We start from the raw sequence: 19,733 nt of genomic DNA on the forward strand, positions 1-19,733 counted from the left end.
CCCCATACATCCCACTGATGCAATTACTGAGCCAACATTTATGACTATCAGGTCATTGCATGACAGCACTAAAACTGAAGGATCCATTGTTACTTCCTCTCTTTTTATACCTGCTACTTCCTGATGAGAGATTTTTGTTTGTCCTCCTCTTGCACTTTCTGCTAAGGGTTACCTAAGGTAGGCAGCGTCAGAGAGCTTGATAAATGATCCCTAAGCCCAATGGGGTAACGAACTACTAATCGCTTTCTCAGTTCACATTGGTTATCAGTGCAATTTCAATTTGCTATGTAATGGGTTTGCTCCTTCTTCGCTAGGCTGGAACAGGGAGATAAATAATGTGCAGCCAACAACTCCAGTCCTGTTCCCCCCACCTACCCAGAACAAAAAATAAATAAATGATGTCTCTCTGTTACCTTGAAGCTAGCTGAAATTCTAGCACAGTAAAAGAAGGGTCAGTCAACATGGATGGACATGCAATTGTTGATTCTGCTCAGAGTTTCAAGATTTGTGACCCTGACCTTGCCATTACATTCCAAAGATGGGGAATGCTAATCAGGAATATAATAATAATAATAATAATAATAATAATAATAATGTGTTTTATTTACTGTTTTTTATTCTGTATTTTAGTCTGCGAACCGCCCTAAGATCTTATGGTGAATGGTGGTAAATAAATCTAATAAAATAACGGAAGAAGAAGACAGCACACAGTTATTTTGTTCAAACAGTGTATTAGGTAAGAAATCTTTTCTTTTTTAAAAAAGAAAGCAGAACAAGCCTACAATTTTCCACAGAGATACAGACATTCCATGTACAGTTCTTCATTCAGAAGGTGATCATACTGATTTGAACTGGGATCAGAGGCATTGCTAATGGCCAGTCCAATCCAATCCAAAGAAGTTGAAAATAGTTATTCCAGAAAGTGCCGAGGCCTCTGCAAAGCTCACCCCCTTTCCTTTACAAGCCAGCACTTTCTATGCCCACTTGAAATTCTGGAGTACGATTCATTAGTTATGTCCACTGCATCATTAGAACGGAAGGAAGTCTCAGATTCAGATGCAGTGCCCCCAATGATTACACACCTAGCCGGGTATAGCTTCATGTCTTTTAAACATTTCTTAAAATGTTTATTAAAAGGACATTGTCAAGAGAGAATTGTGTCTGTTTCCTTCAGGAATAAGAGAGGGGCACTGGCTGTTCCTAGTCAGGCGGTGGGGGAACAGTGCTGATTTGGGGATTTATAAGATTAAAATCCCCCCACGCCCTCAGATAGTGCTTATTGGATTAATAGGCTGCTAGATGTCCCACTAATGGGCCGAGAGAATGAAGCTGGAGGAATGGAAAGGGAGAGCCATTAAAAAGAACCATTGCCACATTCTGTTAGGGCATAGCCAGGGCTGTGTCCATTATACAAACTTGTGCAAATGCAGAAGACATGGGGTTTGGTTCAGTAGCGAGCGCAAAATTCAGCCCTCGGAGAACCCCAGCTTTCATATTTCAGAAAAGCAAGAGGCTGGTGGAATCTCTGAAGTCAGACTGGGGCTCAGAAAGTGCTCCAAGTCCAGCACTTCCAGTATGTCTCTCTAAGGGTCCTGGGGCAAGCAATATACGACTATGATGAGGAGGAGGAGAATAAGTCAAGCAAATTAATATTTTTTGTATTCATGGAGGATAGTGCTACCACTAGCAACAGCTACTACCAATGCTCACAAAATGCAGCCTCCATGCACGGTGGCAGTGTGTCTGATTAGTAGAAACTGGGAGCAAACCGCAGGGGAGTGGCCCGTTTGTTAACTTCCAGGGGCCCCTGCTTTTTGCTGTGGGGAAACAGAATGGTGGCCTAGACAGACTTTGGCTGTTCTTGTGGGTTGTTTTGTTTTAATATGCAAACATGTTTAATTTATATAATGCATGCAAATCACAGAATTTGATTCTTTTTTGTGGTGCAGAATTTTGATTTAAAGAAGTAGAAGAGGAAGAAGAAAGCAAGCAAGCAGCACAGTGCGCACATAGCCCTGGAGGTGGCTAAGGCAGAGTAATGGGAATCAAACGGCAAAGAAACATAAGGCCACCATTGGAAACACGAGGCTCGACAGGGTGGAGAATCTGTGGCCTTGCAGATGTTGCTGGACTCCCAACTCCCATCAGACTCGGGCAGCATGGCCAGAGGTCAGGGATGATGGGAGTTGTAGTCTATGGCACCTGGAGGGCTGCAGTATCCCCATCTCTGGGACAAACCCTCAGCTTGATCCAGCAGGGCACTTCCGATGTCCGTATGCCAAGCGCTGGGCACAAGAGGACAAGAGAGGAAGTTGACTCATTGCAAGGCCTGTGCTCCAGGACCACCTCCTTCCTTGGCCTGGACTTGGGATCAAGAGAACTCTGTGTGTGTGTGTGTGTGTGTGTGTGTGTGTGTGTGATGCTATAATGCCCAAGACTGCCTGACATTCATGTAAGAAAAAGAGAGTTCAATATAAAAACAGGACCCCGCCTCCTCCCTGCCCCCTCAAAAAAACTTCCCCCAAAGAACAGCTACATTAAAAAAAGAGAGAAAGGAATAAAGGAAAGAGCATAAAAGAGAGAGCATAAAAATATCTGTGAGTCTTCAGTTCACGCTACAGGCTTCCAAAGAGAGCAGCCACGGCTCCCACTGTACAACAAAAAGAGTTATACAGAGTTTCAATATAGAGATCTTTCTATATATAGATATATATAATATAATTATATATATGTATATATTTATAGGTATGTATATACATATATATATATATTTATTTATAATGTACGGTGTTCGTTTGCTTGTTTAAAATAGCCGGGCCTGCTTCTTCAGCTCGTTCCTCTTCCACAAGGCCAGGCGATCGAATTCAGCGATGGTCATGCCAAACACCTGGTAAAACTCCTCTGGCGACAGGTGGCGCTGGAGGGAGAGCAGAGAGAGGCATCATGTTGCACGGGGCTCACGGACAAGGGAGACAGTGTGTGCATCCAAGCAGGAATTGCAGGAGCGGCGGTACATAACTGAGGCAAGGCCTAATGCACACTCTTAGAATCATAGACTCATAGAGGATCATCTAATCCAGTGTTTTTCAACCAGTGAGCCGTAACACCCTGGGGTGCCTTGAATGGTGGTCAGGGGTGCTGCGGGCAACACTGGCCTTTGTCCCTCTTTCCTTCCCTCCCTGCTCTGATGCCCTCTCTTGCCTCTGCCTCCCAAAGGCTTGCACAGCTGTTTGTTGCAGCAGCCCTTGCTCTGTAGGTAAATGGTGCTTCTGGGGCTGGCCAGGGGGTGCTTCCTAGGTTCCTGTGGGGCACTGTGAGGAGGCACCTCTCTTTGGGGCAGGGGGGCAGCTCATAGACCAGGGTGGCAGCTGTGGCTGCCCAGAAGACTCTCAAGGAGAGTGAATAATAATAATAATAATAATAATAATAATAATAATAATAGGAGGCTGAGGGGCTGTCAGCTCTGCAGGCAAGGGGCAACACAACTGGGCTCCTGAACCCCACAGGGGTACTGCCGAAAGAATGTAGTTGGTCAAGGGAGCCGTGAACCCAAACAGGTTGAAACCCTCTGATCTAACTGAAGTCCCTGCAATGCAGGAATATGTAGCTGACCCATATGGGCATCAAACCTGCAACCTTGGCCTTATCAGCACCACACTCTAACCAAGTGAGCCATCCAGTGGTCTTCTATCCTCATTACCGAGACCTTCAGTTACTGGAGGCCGGCAGAGGAAACTTGGATGTGGCCCGAGGCACTGATTTGGAATGGTTATATCTGGCCACTGACCAAGCCAATTAGCTGGGGTCTAGTGCAGGGATGGGGATCTCTTCCCATGCTGGCAAGGGTGGGTGAGAGTTGGAGTCTCTAACGACAAGTCTACAGCCACAGACTCCTCATCGTTGATATAACGTGCACTGCCTGGATATCCCTATGGGGAAATATACCAGTTGCCAGAAGCCACCGAAGGGGAGCGGGCTTTTGTGCTCAGGCCCAGTTTGCCAAGGTTTCCCACAGGCATCTGGTTGGCTACAGTGAGAACAGGATGCTGGACTACCTGGGCCTTTGGCCTGATCCAGCAGGGCTCTCCCTATGCTCTTATGATAACCCAGTGCGTACCCAGTAGCATAGCTAGCTACGTGGGTGCCTGGGGCAGCATGGAGTCCTTGCTGCCTCGCCCTCAGCTGTAGGGCAGCTGAGGGGGAAGCAGTGGGCAAATGCAAGCTCCATGCTGCTGTTTCGGGCAGTGCAGAACCTGAAGGTGCCCGAGCCACCGTGTCACTCCCAGAAGAGACATGTGGCTCAGTGCACTGCAGGCCTCACAGTAAGTGCCACTCCCTGCGGTGTGGCACCCAATGCCCAAGAGTCCCCTAGCTATGCCTCTGTGCATGCCACCTTGAGCTCCATGATGCAAGAAAGGCAGCATATGCATGTAATAAAATTAAAACATAGCACATTATGGTATCTCATGTATTGAGCAATGTTACAATTTGTATAGTAATAATAATAATAGTAATAATAATGATGATATTTACAGCTATAAATCCCATTTCTCTGTATCTCCAATTGTGAGGTAGAGTAGGGATCCCTTGGTGTCACCGGCTGTTACAACAGGAAGGATATGGTAAAATGTGGAAAAATTATGATCACCAGAGGTAAATGGCAGTACACAACTGGCTCCCCATGTGGCCAAAGGATCGCTGCTTACAAACGACTGCTTGATAAAGTTATTTTTAGACATCCTTAGAGTGCAATGGATCATTTACACCACTTGAGGATTTAACTTCATTTTTTGATTCAGCATTTTCCCTAATGAATAAGTAAAGCACCCTCAATGGATGCACATTTAACCTAAATATGTCAAAGGGGGGTTGTTCCATAGGTTCCTATTGCAACTTATTCCTTTGATCAAGTACCTTTATAGTGAGCCAGGGTTGGGGTGAGTGGAAATGCTGCCTTGAGCTCTTAAGGAGCAGGCAGAGGCTTTATCTCTGATCTTAGTGCTGTAGTACTTAGCACTAAGATCGAGAAATGAAAGACCTCTCTGCCTGTTCTTTAGGGATTCACACCAGAGAGCAGGCAAAGGGAACTTTCCAGCCGCCAACCGCCTCCATTACTGGAGTGGAACGGCTGGGAATGCTGATTGCATAGGCAAAAGCCTGTCTGCATGCCTGCCTGTCATGTGAGAGTGTATGTCTGTGTGTGACAGCATGTATGAGAAAGTGGATGAGTGGTGTGTGCCTGGTGCATGTATATTTGAGACAAGGGGCGGCGGGGGGGAAGAGAAGTAAAGGTGCCCACCATTGGAACATGGACCCCAGAAAGTTAGTCAAACTCCAGCCTGACCCTTATGCTGAAATAGGCTTCCCACCCCTGAACGAACTGACCAGATTAGTTCCAGGTCCTGGCAGGAGCATTGTGAGAGCCAGCTTACCTCCAGCCTAGTCCTGTCCACATCTTTGGGCAAGCGGTTTCTCCCCCTTGTGGTTACCAGAAGCAGCTCGTAAGGGTATATCTACAGGAGGAGGAGGGAGAAAAACAGACTGCTGGGCCACAGATTTCTAGTCCATCCACACAAAAAGAAGAAACGGGTAGAGACAGCCTGCCTGGAAGAAACTTGTGCCCACAAGTTGTTTTTGTTTTAAACCTATGACAAACCTTTATCTGAATGCAGGTTGCCATCCACTGAGCATGCTAGGAGTGACCCTAACTTGGCAATATACACCTGAATAGCAAAACTTCAACACAAGATGACGCACACAGCACAAAGCAAAAACTCTGGCCTTTTAGGGAAGCAGGCTTGTTGCACAAGAACTCCCAATCAAGTGCTTGAATCCCACTTGAAGGACCCTGAGGACACCTTTGTCCAGGTAGAAGGAGCACTCAAGAGCACTGCAGGCCAGGAGCACCCAGGGGAAGAGGAGGCTTTCTTCTGGCCAGATGTTGATACAGATCCTGCAGATCAGCATTTCAGGTGGCAAAAGGACCTAAGGTTCTAGAATTCTACAGGATTCCTCGGAAAGTGTTACCTTGTATTCTGTAAGAGATGATAAGAGGGAGGGAGGGAGGGAGGGAGGGAGGGAGGGAGGGGGAGAGAGAGAAAGAGGTCAGTGTCTAATCCCGTTTTTCCTTTCCTTTGCAATCATAGAGTCTGTGCCATTGCAAACTCTGGTGATGTTTTCACTAAGAGGCATTTATTATGTCCTATGGGAATGTGAAGCTAGTCACTCAGTATGCAGAGCTGCCTACACTCTGCGCTTACAACAAATGGAATGCAGTGCTGCACCACTTATCCAAGTTCTGCACCATGAACATATGAATTAAGTGATCTCTACATGTGCAGTTTTTATTGTAATGAGATAGGGCAGCTTGCTTTGAATGCTCTTTCAAGGATTTCCCACTCCAAATCTTTTTTGTGTCTGTGGTTATCCAAGATAACACACTTAAGGAGGACCAAAACTGGTTGGACAAGTTCTGCCTGGCAAATCCCCTCCTGTGCGGAGAACAGCATTGATAACATTGGAATGGTTGGCCCTTGCTTGACTAAGGAAATGGCCAGGGAGTTTCTGGAAGGGGGGCTACCTTCAGCCTCCCTCCTCGCAGCAATGGAATGTGCTAATTTAAATCATTTTGTGAAATACAAGTTTAGACTGAGACAAGACCAGGCTGAGGTAGGGGAGCTTAGCTGGAGCTCTGGAAGCATCATGAGGGCACAAGCCTCCTGCTACTTTTCAGAAATCTGATGAAGAAGTATATGTTGGGGTGCTAAGCCTCCAAATATGCTTAGTCTATATATGTGTGTAAATAAACCATATATCAGAACACACCGGACAGTCCGTAGTAACTTCTTTTAAGGAAACCACACTTTAAGGAAATGCTGGAACCTCTGAAACTTCACTGCTCAAAGAGCTGGGCTTGCAGATATTTCCTACGTGTGCACAATATATTCTGTGTCTCCTAGTTTTGGGGAAGGCCATTAAACGATCTAGAGGCCTGAAGTCCTACCGTCTGGCTACTGGAAATACTGATCAGCCTCCCTCTTGCATCAGGGATTTCTCCAGGCATTGATGGCACCCTTTCACGCCTATCTTCACAGCTGTAAGATTTGGACAGGCTTGGGGCACAATCTAAGTCCAAATTCAGCAGTATTAAATCCCATTGATTACAGCAGGAAAGATTTAAGTGTTTACTTATAGGGTTGCCCATACGTACCTTATTACTTAAGTCTGTCAAGCAACTTAAAACAACTTATGCACATTGGGGATTTTGTCTTCACTTTGAAATAAATAGCAATAATCAATAACAATATCTATCTATCTACTCAGCGGTAATCTCCACTGAAACCCGTGGGACTTACTCCTAGCTAAGTATGCATACTAGCAAGCATTATCTCTTGTATAACATCTCCGAGAGCCTCTGGTACAGGATGTAGGAGTGCACACCGGGCTCCACCAAAGCTTCTGTTCTCAAACAGAACACACTCACCTCGCATCCCCCAGTTAACGGCATTCGTGCTGTCGTAGTGGAAGAGTTCAGCGCTGGGAGGCTGCAGAGGAAAGAACAATACAGAGAAAAGAGTGGTCAGCATGTGGGCCAGGAGTGGGGAACCTGTGGCCCTCCAGATGTTGTTGGACTCCAACTCCCATCAGTCCCAGACAGCATGGCTGATAGTCAGGGATGGTGGGAGTTGTAATCCAGCAACATCTAGAAGGCCACAGGTTCCCCGATAGAGCTTCTGATAGCTCAGTCAGTACAACATGAGGTTCCAAATCTCAGGGTCATGGGTTCAAGCTCTACGTTGGGCAAAAGCTTCCTGCATTTCAGTGGGTTGAGCTAGATGACCCTTGTGGTCACTTCCAGCTTCTAACACTTACAATTCTATGATTCTATGGCCCATCCTGATATGGCCAATCCCATTATGTTTGCTTCAGGTTGCACATTTTCAGGTTGTGTCCCGCGGTGACCCGGAAGTAACAGAATGGGTTACTTCTGGGTTTCGTCGCTCGTGCATGCGCCGACGCTCAAAATGACGTCATGCGCATGCGCAGAAGCAGCGAATCGCGACCAGTGCACGCGCACAGACGCAGGTTGCATTCTGCTCATGTTGTGAATAGGGCTCCGGAATGGATCCCGTTCACAACCAGAGGTACCACTGTAAATGTGTGAGGCGGGGACAGAGGAGAGATTAATCAGTGAATTATAGGGAACAACTGAGTGGTGTACCCTAAAGGCCAAGAGCTCAGCCTCCTCCTCCATTTTAAAGGGAAACATCCTAATGTCAACAGCATCCCAACCCACTACTAATAAGACTCCTGTGGCAAGCGATCTGAGAATCATTGCGCTAATGTTTTGCCAGGGCGAAAGTACTTCTGTTTACTTTTTTACTAGACTTGCATGCCATTCTGCTTCCAGAGAGTTAAAGGAAGCGTACATGGAGTTATCCCATTTTGTCCTCACAAAAATCCTGTGAGGTAGGCAAGGGGGGGATAGTGCCAGATACAACAAATGGGACCGGCTAGTGGAAGTACAGTGGGACTTCTCCTCCTCTCCTCCCCACACATTGGCTCTAAATGGGTTGGAGGAGCCCCCAGAACAGCACGGGGGGGAGGGGAGCAGGAGAGGGGAGGTTGTTCCCTCCATCAGCACTAGAATTTCAGCTTGCCAGATGGAACAATCTTCTTAGCACTACATTGAATCCCTCCCTGAGTTCCTAGCATTTGTGGAACCTGAGAGACTTGTGCAGGCACCGTTCTTTTCATTCTTTTGTGAGAAACTAGCCTTTCAGCGCTTGGCTTTGCTACTCCCAATCCCCAGAAAAATTCCTGTGGATCATGACTGCATTTTCAGGAGCCGCTGTGGCTTTCTCAACCCCTGAGCTCCCACTGAGAATCCAATCTGCTCATCCCTTCCTGGGGGAATCTCCGGAGCAGCTGTTTCTTAGCAACTGCCTCTGAGCCCCTGTGAGCCCTCTGGGCATGAGGGGAATGTGTGGGCTCCAAGAGGAAGGAAGCACTCCCCACTTTTGAACCCGGCACTGGAAAGTCTGAGCCCAGGATTGAAGAGGGCTCAAGAGGTCCTTGGACTTCCTTTTCCCAAAGGGTCAACCAAAGGCTGAGTGTCAGCAGGCCCTCTTACCCTGTGCAGCCCATTCCTTCTGTAAGCAGGAAGAGAGGCAGATTTTGAAATGAGGGGATCTGAAACAGAGAACAGGTTTTGCAAAAGTCAGAAGACGCAGGCTTCCCCATTGCCTAGAAAAAGGAACAATCTCTAGCGTACAGGCATGGCAGAAAATTAATTGTAGCAAGGAAGAAGAGGAAAGTTTTAATTCTTTACACACGAGTAATACGACTGCTATTGGCATTATTCTCTTGCCTTCCTCGAAGGAGCTCAGGGTGGTGTGCCTGGTTCTCTACCTCCCATTTTAACCTTGCAACAACCCTGTGAGGTAGATTAAGCTAAGATATAGCAACTGGCCGAAGGTCCCCCAGCGATGTTGCTGGCTGAGTAGGGATACACCTCCCTGGGCCTTGTCAGCACCCTAACCACTCCACTCCACTATCGCTCAAGGAGTTGCATCTTGAGGAGTGGCAGAAGGCATTCCACTAGAGACATGTTTGAGGCAGTAACTTAGGGCTCTCTGTGAACGTAAAAAATGAGTATCTGTTATTCTTGCATTGAAAGGGGTTGGGCTAGATGGCGCTTTGGGTGCCTTTCAGCTCTACAACTGTGTGACAAATAAACTGAAAAAGTGGACAATACTCTCCCTTTAATGGCATTCTAAAACCTGCCTGCTGAGATTGGCTACCTCACCCTGTCCAACAGCAGAGCCAGTCCTGTCTCTCAGTTCCTCCTCATTGAGATTACCGATCTACTTATGGTAAGCCTGACATCGATAGAGGAGCACAACCCCAGGCTTACCCAGGGCCTACTGCACTTCACTAGCACAACAGAGAGTACACCCTCACTTCTATCCCCCTCCCACCCAGATTCTATAGTCCTGAAAGGAAGAAACTACTTTGGTTCTAAAAAGTCCTCCTTGTCTGAAGTGGATGAAAGAGGACAAAGCGAGAGAGGCAGGAGGCAGAGCAAAACGTACCACTGTCAGCCAGGTAATGTGAACGGGGTGCTGTGGAGGAAGACAAAGCAACAAGTCAGGCATGCACACAGAGTATGTTTCACAGCAGTGAAGCTTGAACACACCCCACAGGCTGAATCACACATTCAAAGCCCATATGATTCTGTACACAGATAAAGACGGCTGTGAGCAACGTGGCACATTGAGACAACTGCGGTGCGTGTGGCAAGGGAATATCACTGCAATCGTGAAAATGACTGCTAGCTATCTTCAGGTATTGCTTGGTTCACATTATGTGGATAGTGTCATTCTATGGTTTCATCACTAGGCGGCACTGGACTTAGTTGTATTTGGTGGACTCAGGAATTTCCTGTTGCTGTTCTGCTTTGTTTAAGAGAAAAAATAAAGTTCTTGTCAAGCTTCATTACTGGTGTATCTTCTAAGAGCCAAACTACAACTTGGGGGGCGGGGAATCAATGTCAGCTTGACTGATGTAAATATCTCCCCCTCTCCTCCCCCTGGGGAGTTCTTAAGATATCTCCAGAGCTTATTATGGGGTGCTTGGGGGGGAGGGGAAGTTCGACTGTGCTAATGGGATATATTTTGCTAGTTCCTGCTAGCACATCACCTCATTTGAATCCAGCCCTTAGGGAAAAGTTCCCATTAAACCCAATGGAAAAATTTTATCTAAGCCTCCCAACTGCAGGGAGGTGGGATTTTCACCCCAATTGTAGCAGAAGATATACAGTGGTACCTCAGGTTACAGACGCTTCAGGTTACAGACTCTGCTAACCCAGAAATAGGACCTCAGGTTAAGAACTTTGCTTCAGGATGAGAACAGAAATTGTGCTCTGGCAGCGCGGAGGCAGCAGGAGGCCCCATTAGCTAAAGTGGTATCTCAGGCTAAGAACAGTTTCAGGTTAAGAACGGACCTCCGGAACAAATTAAGTTCTTAACCTGAGGTACCACTGTACCTTCCTCCATCCCAACACACTGTTATCTAGACAACAATTGGACCCCCTGTATCTGCAGCCAAATAGAGGAAATCCAGAGATGTAGCTGCACACTATGCATTAAGTGTAACATGTAGCTTGGCTCCAAGCCCTTCATGACAATGTTGACTTTTTCTCCATTTAGTCATATACTAGGACACTTGACTGGAGAAGTAAGTGATGCAAGGGGGGAAGGAGAGGCAGGGGTGCTGTTTAATGCTTTCCCCTACAGCCATTTTGCTACACAAAATGCCCTCCCTCCCAACAGAAAAACAGCTGAGGAGGGGCCAATTTTGAGCAAAAAATAATAATGCTAAATTTAACTAGCCTCTCCTCCTCCCCAACCCAAATTTCTCTGCTCAAACTTAATTCCTTCTGAGGCTGTTTTTTTAAAAAGAGAAGCTGGAAAGGTAAACATGACTATGTGCCATATCTAGTTTGGACTTTTTAGTAACTAAAAGCAACAACCCAGAATGACTAGCTGCTGTGAGCTGTTGATGGCCCCATCTAGTGGCCAGCTGATGCAATTCCAGGAGCACATTTTTGCCCCTCACCCACACTCCTTCGGCAGGAGGTGGGGGCGGGGAAGGAGAAAGGGAGGTGGGATAATGTGGAAGTTCATCAAAGATTAATGAAATATTCCTTCAGGCTCCGGCTGGTAGGGTGCCCCAGGGAAAGCGATAGCGTGAGAGCGTACGTGTCCGAGAAGGTGTGCAAGTCAACCCTGGGAATGCAGACATAGATAAAGGCTTATATATAGTTTGCCAAATAAACTCTGGCATTGTGGAATGCACGATTTCCGTGAGCATGATTTTATTGTCGAAGATTTCTCTGTGAACTCAAGCACTAGGGGGCAGCACACTGAACATTATTCTTGATTCCTGAAATTTTAATCCCCCTAGTTTGGTACAATATGCTTGACACACAACAAACAAATGAGGGAAATGACAAGTAATCTCTCCAAACACCAACTCACTGACGAGATGAATGAAGAGAGATTTTGATCTCCCTTCGCCCAGACATGGAGAGGCTTAAGATGTGTTCTGTTCGCTATTAGAACCACAAAGATCACTAGCCAGGGCAGGTGCAGGGTGGGCGGAGCCAGTGTAAAATGGTGCAAAAATGGGGTAAAAATGGTGAGTCAAGGGGGTGGAGCCAATTGCCTTCTGCACCCCAGGAACCCATACACAGTTTGCATATTTAAGCAAACATTTATGTCTGAGTTATTACAGACCAGGAATTCTAAACTGCTTAGCTGCTTGCTACTGCTAAAATAACTGGGAATCAGAAATCCTACTGCAAACCACCCAGTGATCTACTAGCAGATCCCGATCAATCTTATGCACACTTCTGTCTTAGGCCGATTGACTCTTTCAAATGCTTCTCTGTCAAAAGCCAGGGGAATAGTTAGATCAGGCAGGAATGGTCGTTTTGAGAATGCAGTGTGAGACCTAGAAACAGGACTGTGAGCTAAAGGCTAGTGCTGTGTGTGTGATGAGGTAGCTTTGAAACACCCAGGTTCATTCTCAGTATGTGAACCTGACCGGCCATTATTAATGTCTCCATTTTCACTGCCGTTCTAACCTCCCTCAGTCTCACAGTCCCCAACTATGAATGTTGCATCAAGAAAACAATATCAGGCTGGAACCAGTATATTCATAGCAAAACCAGCCAATTTAATTCACTAGAAGAGCTCAGTCGGCTGGTTCTAAATCCACAGACTCAGCATCTGATCTGAATTTCCCCTGCACTGGGATCATTCTGCCATGTCTGTGATACTTGCCCACCCCCAGCAAGAATCTCTCTTGCACAATAGCAATGCACAGCCTGTGAAAAGACAAGCCTTCTGCACCTCTCACTTCCTTGAAGCCAACCATCTGCTGGCAGGCAGGCAGGGGGTAGGTGAAATTTTCCCGATTGCTTACAGCCATTTAAGGAGCTTTCATAGCCGGCCGTGTGAAGAGCTTCTCTACTGCCTGCCGAGCTGCGGGGAGGAGTCCAGGGGTCAGCGTAGGAATTGGATCGGGCCTTCATTTCTTCCTTCAGTATCAATCTGCCAATGCCAGTCTGGAGCTATCACCACAAAATATTCAGAAGATGAATATTATAGGAGAGGGAGGGAAGGAGGCAAAGACCACATCAGGGCTGGATCCTGCTGGGCAACCCCACCACCCCATGATCTACCATGAACAGACCTGTGGGAAGGATCCTGGTGTGTGTCAACACTTTAATATTGCTTATTGTGTTTTAAAAATATGTAACAGAATATTACTTGTAAGCCACCTTGATAGGATTTATATCCTGAAAGGGGAGATATAAACAATTTCAAACACACACATATTATTTTCCCTTGTATGATTAAGTGGCACAGAGATTAGCCACTTAAGAAGAACGTGCATTTAAAGAAGATTGGAAAATGTTTGTTGAATATATGGGTGAAAATTGTGTACATTTGAAGACGCTGGAAGAATTAAGATACAGCGTAGACAAGTTTTGATGGTTGTAATAACGGAATACTGAATGGTTTAGCTTATGTAAAATATGCAGGGATTTGTGGTATGTAAACTGAACCACGGAAAGAGAAGAGAAGTCATTGATTTAAGGTTGTTTAAATGAATATTTTAAAATGTAAAACAGAAAAACTTAATGAAAAATTATACAGAAAAAGAGAGATTAGCATAATAAAATGACCTAAAAGAGTAAAAATCCAATAAAACATAATGAAAAGGTACAGAGGCATTATCACTGTGGACATGAACTCAGAGATTTCAACTGTTTCCCCAGTGAAGCTATCAGCACTGGACTACCCCATTGCACAGAATGGAGCAGCATCAGTCAAAGTCCTCAGCAGCCTACCTCCTCTTATGAGGTCGTGAGCACAGCAGCAGAGGCTGGCACAGTGAGGAACCTTGAAGGCGCTGCTACCAATCCAAGGAGGAAGAGAGCCTTTGGAAGTTGGGCCGCAGCAGCGTTCCTAAGTTCAGCATAAAATGGGCAAAGGTGGATCAGTGAAGATGAGCACTCACCTTATGCATCCCTCGATCAAACCCATCTTCTTCTCCTCCTGATGAGAACCTCCGAACTCGTGGTGCTACAAGGAAGTGGTGGCAGGGCAGTCAGTTCAAAGAAATAACAGGCATCAGGTTAAGACAGCAGCCATGAATCTGGGGACTTTGCTAGGGTCGGGGCCAATGTTGGACGTGCATTTCTGTAACCCAAAGGGGCCTGTGCTCCTTCTGGCATGGAGCTTGGGACAGACAGCAGCATATTCTTTTCAGGCATTATAGCTGGGAAGAGCCAGAGCTTCCGGTTCATGGAAGGTGACCAGACACAAAGGCAGACAGGGCTCCTGCAACTTTCAGAGCTGTGCAGAAGAGGGAATTTCAGCTGGTGCAGCGTTCTGTCCACCTTGATATTCTAGACTGAGGATGGGGAACCTCTAGATGTTGCTGGACTCAGCCCAAGGCAGTATGGTCTTGAGATGATGGGAGTTGCAGGTCAGCAATATCTGCAGTGCTACCGTTCCCCATCCCTGTTGCAGACCATGCTTAAAAGGTACAAGAGCCCAGTCCTCCTCTGCAGTTGGATATTTTGGCACTTTCCTCTCCATTTCAGCATGGCCACTGCATGTAGGATCTCTCTCTCTCTCTCTCTCTCTCTCTCTCTCTCTCTCTCTCTCTCTCACACACACACACACACACACATTCCTGGAGCTTTTGGTGACCTGGTGTGGAGAACATTACCTTTAGGTGAGCCTTGAAAGGTCCAGTATTCTGTTTCGGAGTGGTAATATGGATCTGGAGAGTAGGCCGGGCTATATTTGGAGCTCTGGGCAATATCCTCGCTGGTTTTGCTTTTTGTGGCTGCAGATAGGGTATCTGCAAAAGCGACAGAGAGCACGTGTGAAAGACTGGAAGGAAAAGGGGAGCTCTTCAGAAGGGTCTGGCAGCAACGACACGCAAGGGCAGCAAAGGCATAGGCATCGTTCCAGGACAGCTCCTACCTTATATAAAAACAAGGGCTTTGTTTTTAAGGTGAGAGGGGAACAAGGGGGAAAGGAGCCATGCCTGCTCTGTGTACTCACTGCTCATTTCACCATAGCCCCTAGCTGGTGCTGAAGCTGGTGCCAGGGTGGGTGGGTGGGTGAGTGGGAAGAGACATCAGGAGAGAGGCTTTGTGGGAGGGAAACCATGAGCCCCCTCCCTCCATTGCTTTTGCGCTTAAAAAATGCTTCAAGCATGATCAGAACAAACCCAGGTTTAAATGAATGGTCCTGCTGCTATCATGCCTAATTCAAACTTTTCTTCCAAATCTCCAGATAGCAAACTTCTGGCTACCTCTCTATAGAGCTTAGGCAAATGCAGAGCAACAGAGAAATGCAATTCTGCTATTTTCCACTTGCCGGTATTTTATTTATTTATATGTTTATATACCACCCTTTTTCTTCCAAGGAGCTCAAGTTGGTGTACCTGGCTCTCCTCCTCCCACCTGCATTTCATCCTCACAACAACCCTGTGAGGTAGGTAGCACTTATCCTCGGTCAACAAACATGTGGCACCCTGTAATTGCACCCCATCCCTACTGCTTCATTCAGGAGACTCCCGTGTCTGTTTAAAGCCAGGCCTGGAATTGCCTCCCCAGCAGAAGTTTCCAAGCTGGAGCACAACGCAGCTCCATGTAGGTTGCTGGCACAGTTCACTCTCTAGATTCCGGAAGGGCTGTGTGGCTCAGAGGGGCAGGGTGCATGCTTTGCATGCAGAAGTTCCCAGGTTCAATCCCAGGTATCTCCAGGTAGAGCTTGGAGAGACTCCACTCTGAAACCACGGAGAGCTGCTTTACTGGTCAGTATTGTAGACAACTCAGGGACACAGGTGGCGCTGTGGGTTAAACCACAGAGCCTAGGACTTGCCAATCGGAAGGTCGGCGGTTCGAATCCCCGCAATGGGGTGAGCTCCCGTTGCTCGGTCCCTGCTCCTGCCAACCTAGCAGTTCGAAAGCACACCAGTGCAAGTAGATAAATAGGTACCACTCCGGCGGGAAGGTAAATGGCATTTCTGTGCGCTGTTCTGGTTTGCCAGAAGCGGCTTCGTCATGCTGGCCACATGACCCGGAAGCTGTACGCCAGCTCCCTAGGCCAATAAAGCGAGATGAGTGCCGCAACCCCAGAGTTGGTCACGACTGGACCTAATGGTCAGGGGTCCCTTTACCTTTACCTTTACTGTAGACAACAGTGAGCTAGCAGGATCAATGAAACGACTGCTGCTTACATTCTCATCCTTTATGTGAGCTTTCCCCAACCTGGTGCCTTGCAGATGCTGTTGGACTACAACTCCCATCATCCCCGACCATTGGCCATGCTAGTTGGAGGCTGATGGGGGCTGAAGGGGAGGGCACACCAGGTTAGGGAAGGTTTGTTTATGTCAAGAAGGGAAGCAGAAAGCAAGTGGCACAAGCTTCGTAGATAAGTGCAGCACTGGGGCGGGAGGTAGCTGGGTGAGGGCAGGGAAAGGAAGAGCAGTGGGAGGAAGGGGAAAGAGGTGGGGCAAGTGGAGGGGGGGTGGAAGTCACCCTCCTGAACTAGCAAGCACCCTGATGCAGCAATGATCACATCAAAAGTGAGACACTGGAGACATCGGGCATGGCCCAAACTAGCTCAGTCTTAGGACCAAACATGACAAGGTGCCAGTCACATGAAACTCTATGGACGGCTTTCAAAAATGTAAAAAGCAGTGCAGAGGCTGATCTAGTTTGGGACCTTGGGAGACATGGGAGTCCTGATCTGGATTAGTTCCCTCATGTCTGCCCTTTGCATTGGACAGAAAGCTCCCGTTTATTCCCATGGAAGCTTTTCTGTAAATGAAAATATCAAGTGGAGAGCTCTGATCAGGACTATAGATGAGGGAAAGACTAAAGTCCCCTAACCCCCCACAAAAATCCTAATCCACATCAACCATCTGCCTCCCTGCCTATTATTATTATTACTATTACTATTACTACTACTACTATTATTATTTCACATGCCTCAAAACAATTTACAGTCATTAATTTTATCGTTGTATTTTATTCATTTAACAAAATTTATATGCCATCTGATTGTAGTAAAACTTCCATTTACAAGAAAAAGAAAAAGCCATCCACACAACTGCTAATGGCATGAATGGCTTCCCATGTAGCTCGGCCATCAGAAAAGAGCTACAGGAAGGAACAGTGAAAGAGAATTAGGGTATGATTTGGTTTGGGTTGACGGGTTGTTATCATACAGAATAGCTGCCTTATGCAGCCTGTACTTAACAACTCATCATCATCATACAAGCCTCAGATCCTCCCTATATCCATGTTTCTGGTCTCCAAAAACCTGTATCTATGGGCCAAAACAGATGAAAATTACTTGTGCCACCCTGCTATCCCAGCTGCAATTAACCCTGGGAGACAAGCTCCTACTGGTGCCAATGGAAGTTTATACTAATATCAGCTTTCTTTAAAAATAAAACACACATACCTCCCCAACCCCCCACTTATGATTTAATCCAGAATTAATCCAGAATAGCAATCCATCCTAATAAAGACCAGATCCCATAGGTTGGTTGGCCACTGCAACAACAAGGTGCTGAATTAAGTTACCCTTTGGCCTGATCCTGATCTAGCTGGGCTTTTCTTATGTTCTTATCACACACACTCACTTTTTTATTTCTGTTTTAATTAACATGGAGCAACTCTCATTCCTGGTTTGATACTCTCAAGAATAAATAAAGTGTGTTAAAATAGATTGCTAAAAACATGAATCAAGAATTAATTGAGGAAATACAACAAAGGACAGAGATAGAAGTGGTGAATAAAGTGAAGTATTTAGGAATATGGTTAACCCCCAAGAACACTGATTTGTTTCAAAACAACTATTTACCTGTGTGGAACCAAATAAAAAGGGATTTGGAGGTGTGGGGAAGACTGAAACTGTCCTTTTGGGGGAGAATATCTACGATAAAAATGAGTGTGCTACCAAAGATGTTATTCCTTTTCCAATCATTGCCGATAATCAAGGAGGCATCAATCTTTAAAGAATGGCAAAAAATAATCTCAAGATATATCTGGCAGGGCAAGAAGCCAAGGATTCAGTTTAAGTTATTAACAGATGCAAAAGAAAGAGGTGGCTTCGCCCTGCCAGACTTGAAATTATATTATGAAGCATCATGCCTCTGTTGGATAAAGGAATGGATTAAATTAAGAGAATGGAGAGTTGTTAGATTTAGAAGGATTTGATAACAGATTTGGTTGGCATGCATATCTATGGTATGAAAAGAAAAAAATTCACAAAGGTTTTGAAAACCACATCTTTCGAAGATCATTGATAGAGGTGTGGGAGAGGTATAAAAATTTGTTGGAACCTAGACTCCCCTACTGGATTTCACCATTAGAAGTGATGAGTGTGAAAAAAATTAATATGAGGGGGAGGTGGACAACATATGGAGAATTGGTAATAAGAGGGGGGGGGGGAATGGAAAATGAAAACCTATGAAGAGGTGAAAGAATCTGTTTACGACAGGTTACATTACTATCAGATTAATGAAATGTTTAAAAAAGATTGTAAAATGTGTGGGTATGAAGGTAAAGAATCAAAATTCCAAGCGGAGGTATTGAATAATGAGTATAAAAATCTGTCCAAAATGTATAAAATGTTGTTGGAGTGGCATATAAAAGATGAAGAGGTAAAAGCAGTAATGATACATTGGGCAAGCGATTTTGGTTATAATATACAGTATGATAACTGGATGAAATTATGGAATGAAAGGCTAAAATTTACGGCATGTACTGCATTGAAAGAAAATGTAATGAAAATGGTTTACAGATGGTATATAACGCCAGTTAAACTGGCTAAAATGTACAAAACATGCAATAAGTGTTGGAAATGTAAAGAAAAAGAAGGTACTTTCTATCATATGTGGTGGGAGTGTAAAAGGGTGAAAGGCTTCTGGGAAATGATATACAATGAATTGAAAAAGATGTTGAAATATACGTTTGTTAAAAAACCAGAGGCCTTCCTATTAGGAATGGTAGGAAACGAAATTAATAAGAGAGACTGTAAACTGTTTCAATACACAGTGACTGCTGCAAGGATACTTCTGGCCCAAAGATGGAAGCAGGAAGAAATTCCAACAGTGGAAGAATGGAGAAGGAAATTGACTGAATATGCAGAATTGGATAAATTGACTGGGAAGATTCGATACCAGAAAGACCAAAAGTTTATCGAGGACTGGGGGAGATTTACAGAATATCTGAAAAACATACGTGATGTACAGACAACGCTTGTTGGTTTTGAAGAGACTCTGTGAGATAGTTAGAAATAGTGCAAAAAAGAGAGTAAGAGGAAAAGGAGTTCTAAAAGGCAATATTATGTTTAGAAATGCGTTAACAAATAGAAATTCTACAAAAGATTGACAATGAAACTGAGGGAAGTCAAAAATTGAAGAATGAGTGTTAAATTATAAAAATTATTTAAAATAAATAAATAAATAAATAAATAAATAAATAAATGTGCATTAGAACAAGCAAAACTTCAGACGGTGCGTACAAGAGGATTTTTATAGAGCACTTAGGGATAAGTAATCTGCATTACATGATCATGCATTAAGTCCACAAATGTATTTATATATATATATATATATATCTTCAG

General features: G+C 45.3%; 1 protein-coding gene across 17 annotated transcripts in view; it reads right to left on the reverse strand.

The window, feature by feature from the left end:
- Positions 1-711: 711 nt before the first annotated feature.
- ABLIM3 (actin binding LIM protein family member 3) overlaps positions 712-19,733 on the reverse strand; it is a 146,587-nt gene continuing 127,565 nt past the window's right edge. For 7 of the 17 annotated variants that reach the window (XM_080997171.1, XM_080997178.1, XM_080997173.1 and 4 more), the window contains 9 exons: positions 14,809-14,943; positions 14,092-14,156; positions 12,991-13,138; positions 10,095-10,124; positions 9,134-9,192; positions 7,476-7,544; positions 5,433-5,513; positions 4,534-4,600; positions 712-2,917 (listed from right to left, as the gene is read on the reverse strand). In XM_080997171.1, coding sequence (XP_080853297.1) covers positions 2,865-2,917; positions 4,534-4,600; positions 5,433-5,513; positions 7,476-7,544; positions 9,134-9,192; positions 10,095-10,124; positions 12,991-13,138; positions 14,092-14,156; positions 14,809-14,943 — 707 coding nt within the window. In that variant the 3' untranslated portion in view covers positions 712-2,864. Of the gene's footprint in view, positions 2,918-4,533; positions 4,601-5,432; positions 6,036-7,475; positions 7,545-9,133; positions 9,193-10,094; positions 10,125-12,990; positions 13,139-14,091; positions 14,157-14,808; positions 14,944-19,733 lie in introns of those variants that run through there. The other 10 variants (XM_080997179.1, XM_080997183.1, XM_080997175.1 and 7 more) reach the window with 5 other exon arrangements.

Source organism: Podarcis pityusensis (genome assembly GCF_964106645.2).
Source record: "Podarcis pityusensis genome assembly, chromosome: 2".
Taxonomy (NCBI): Eukaryota; Metazoa; Chordata; class Lepidosauria; order Squamata; family Lacertidae; genus Podarcis; species Podarcis pityusensis.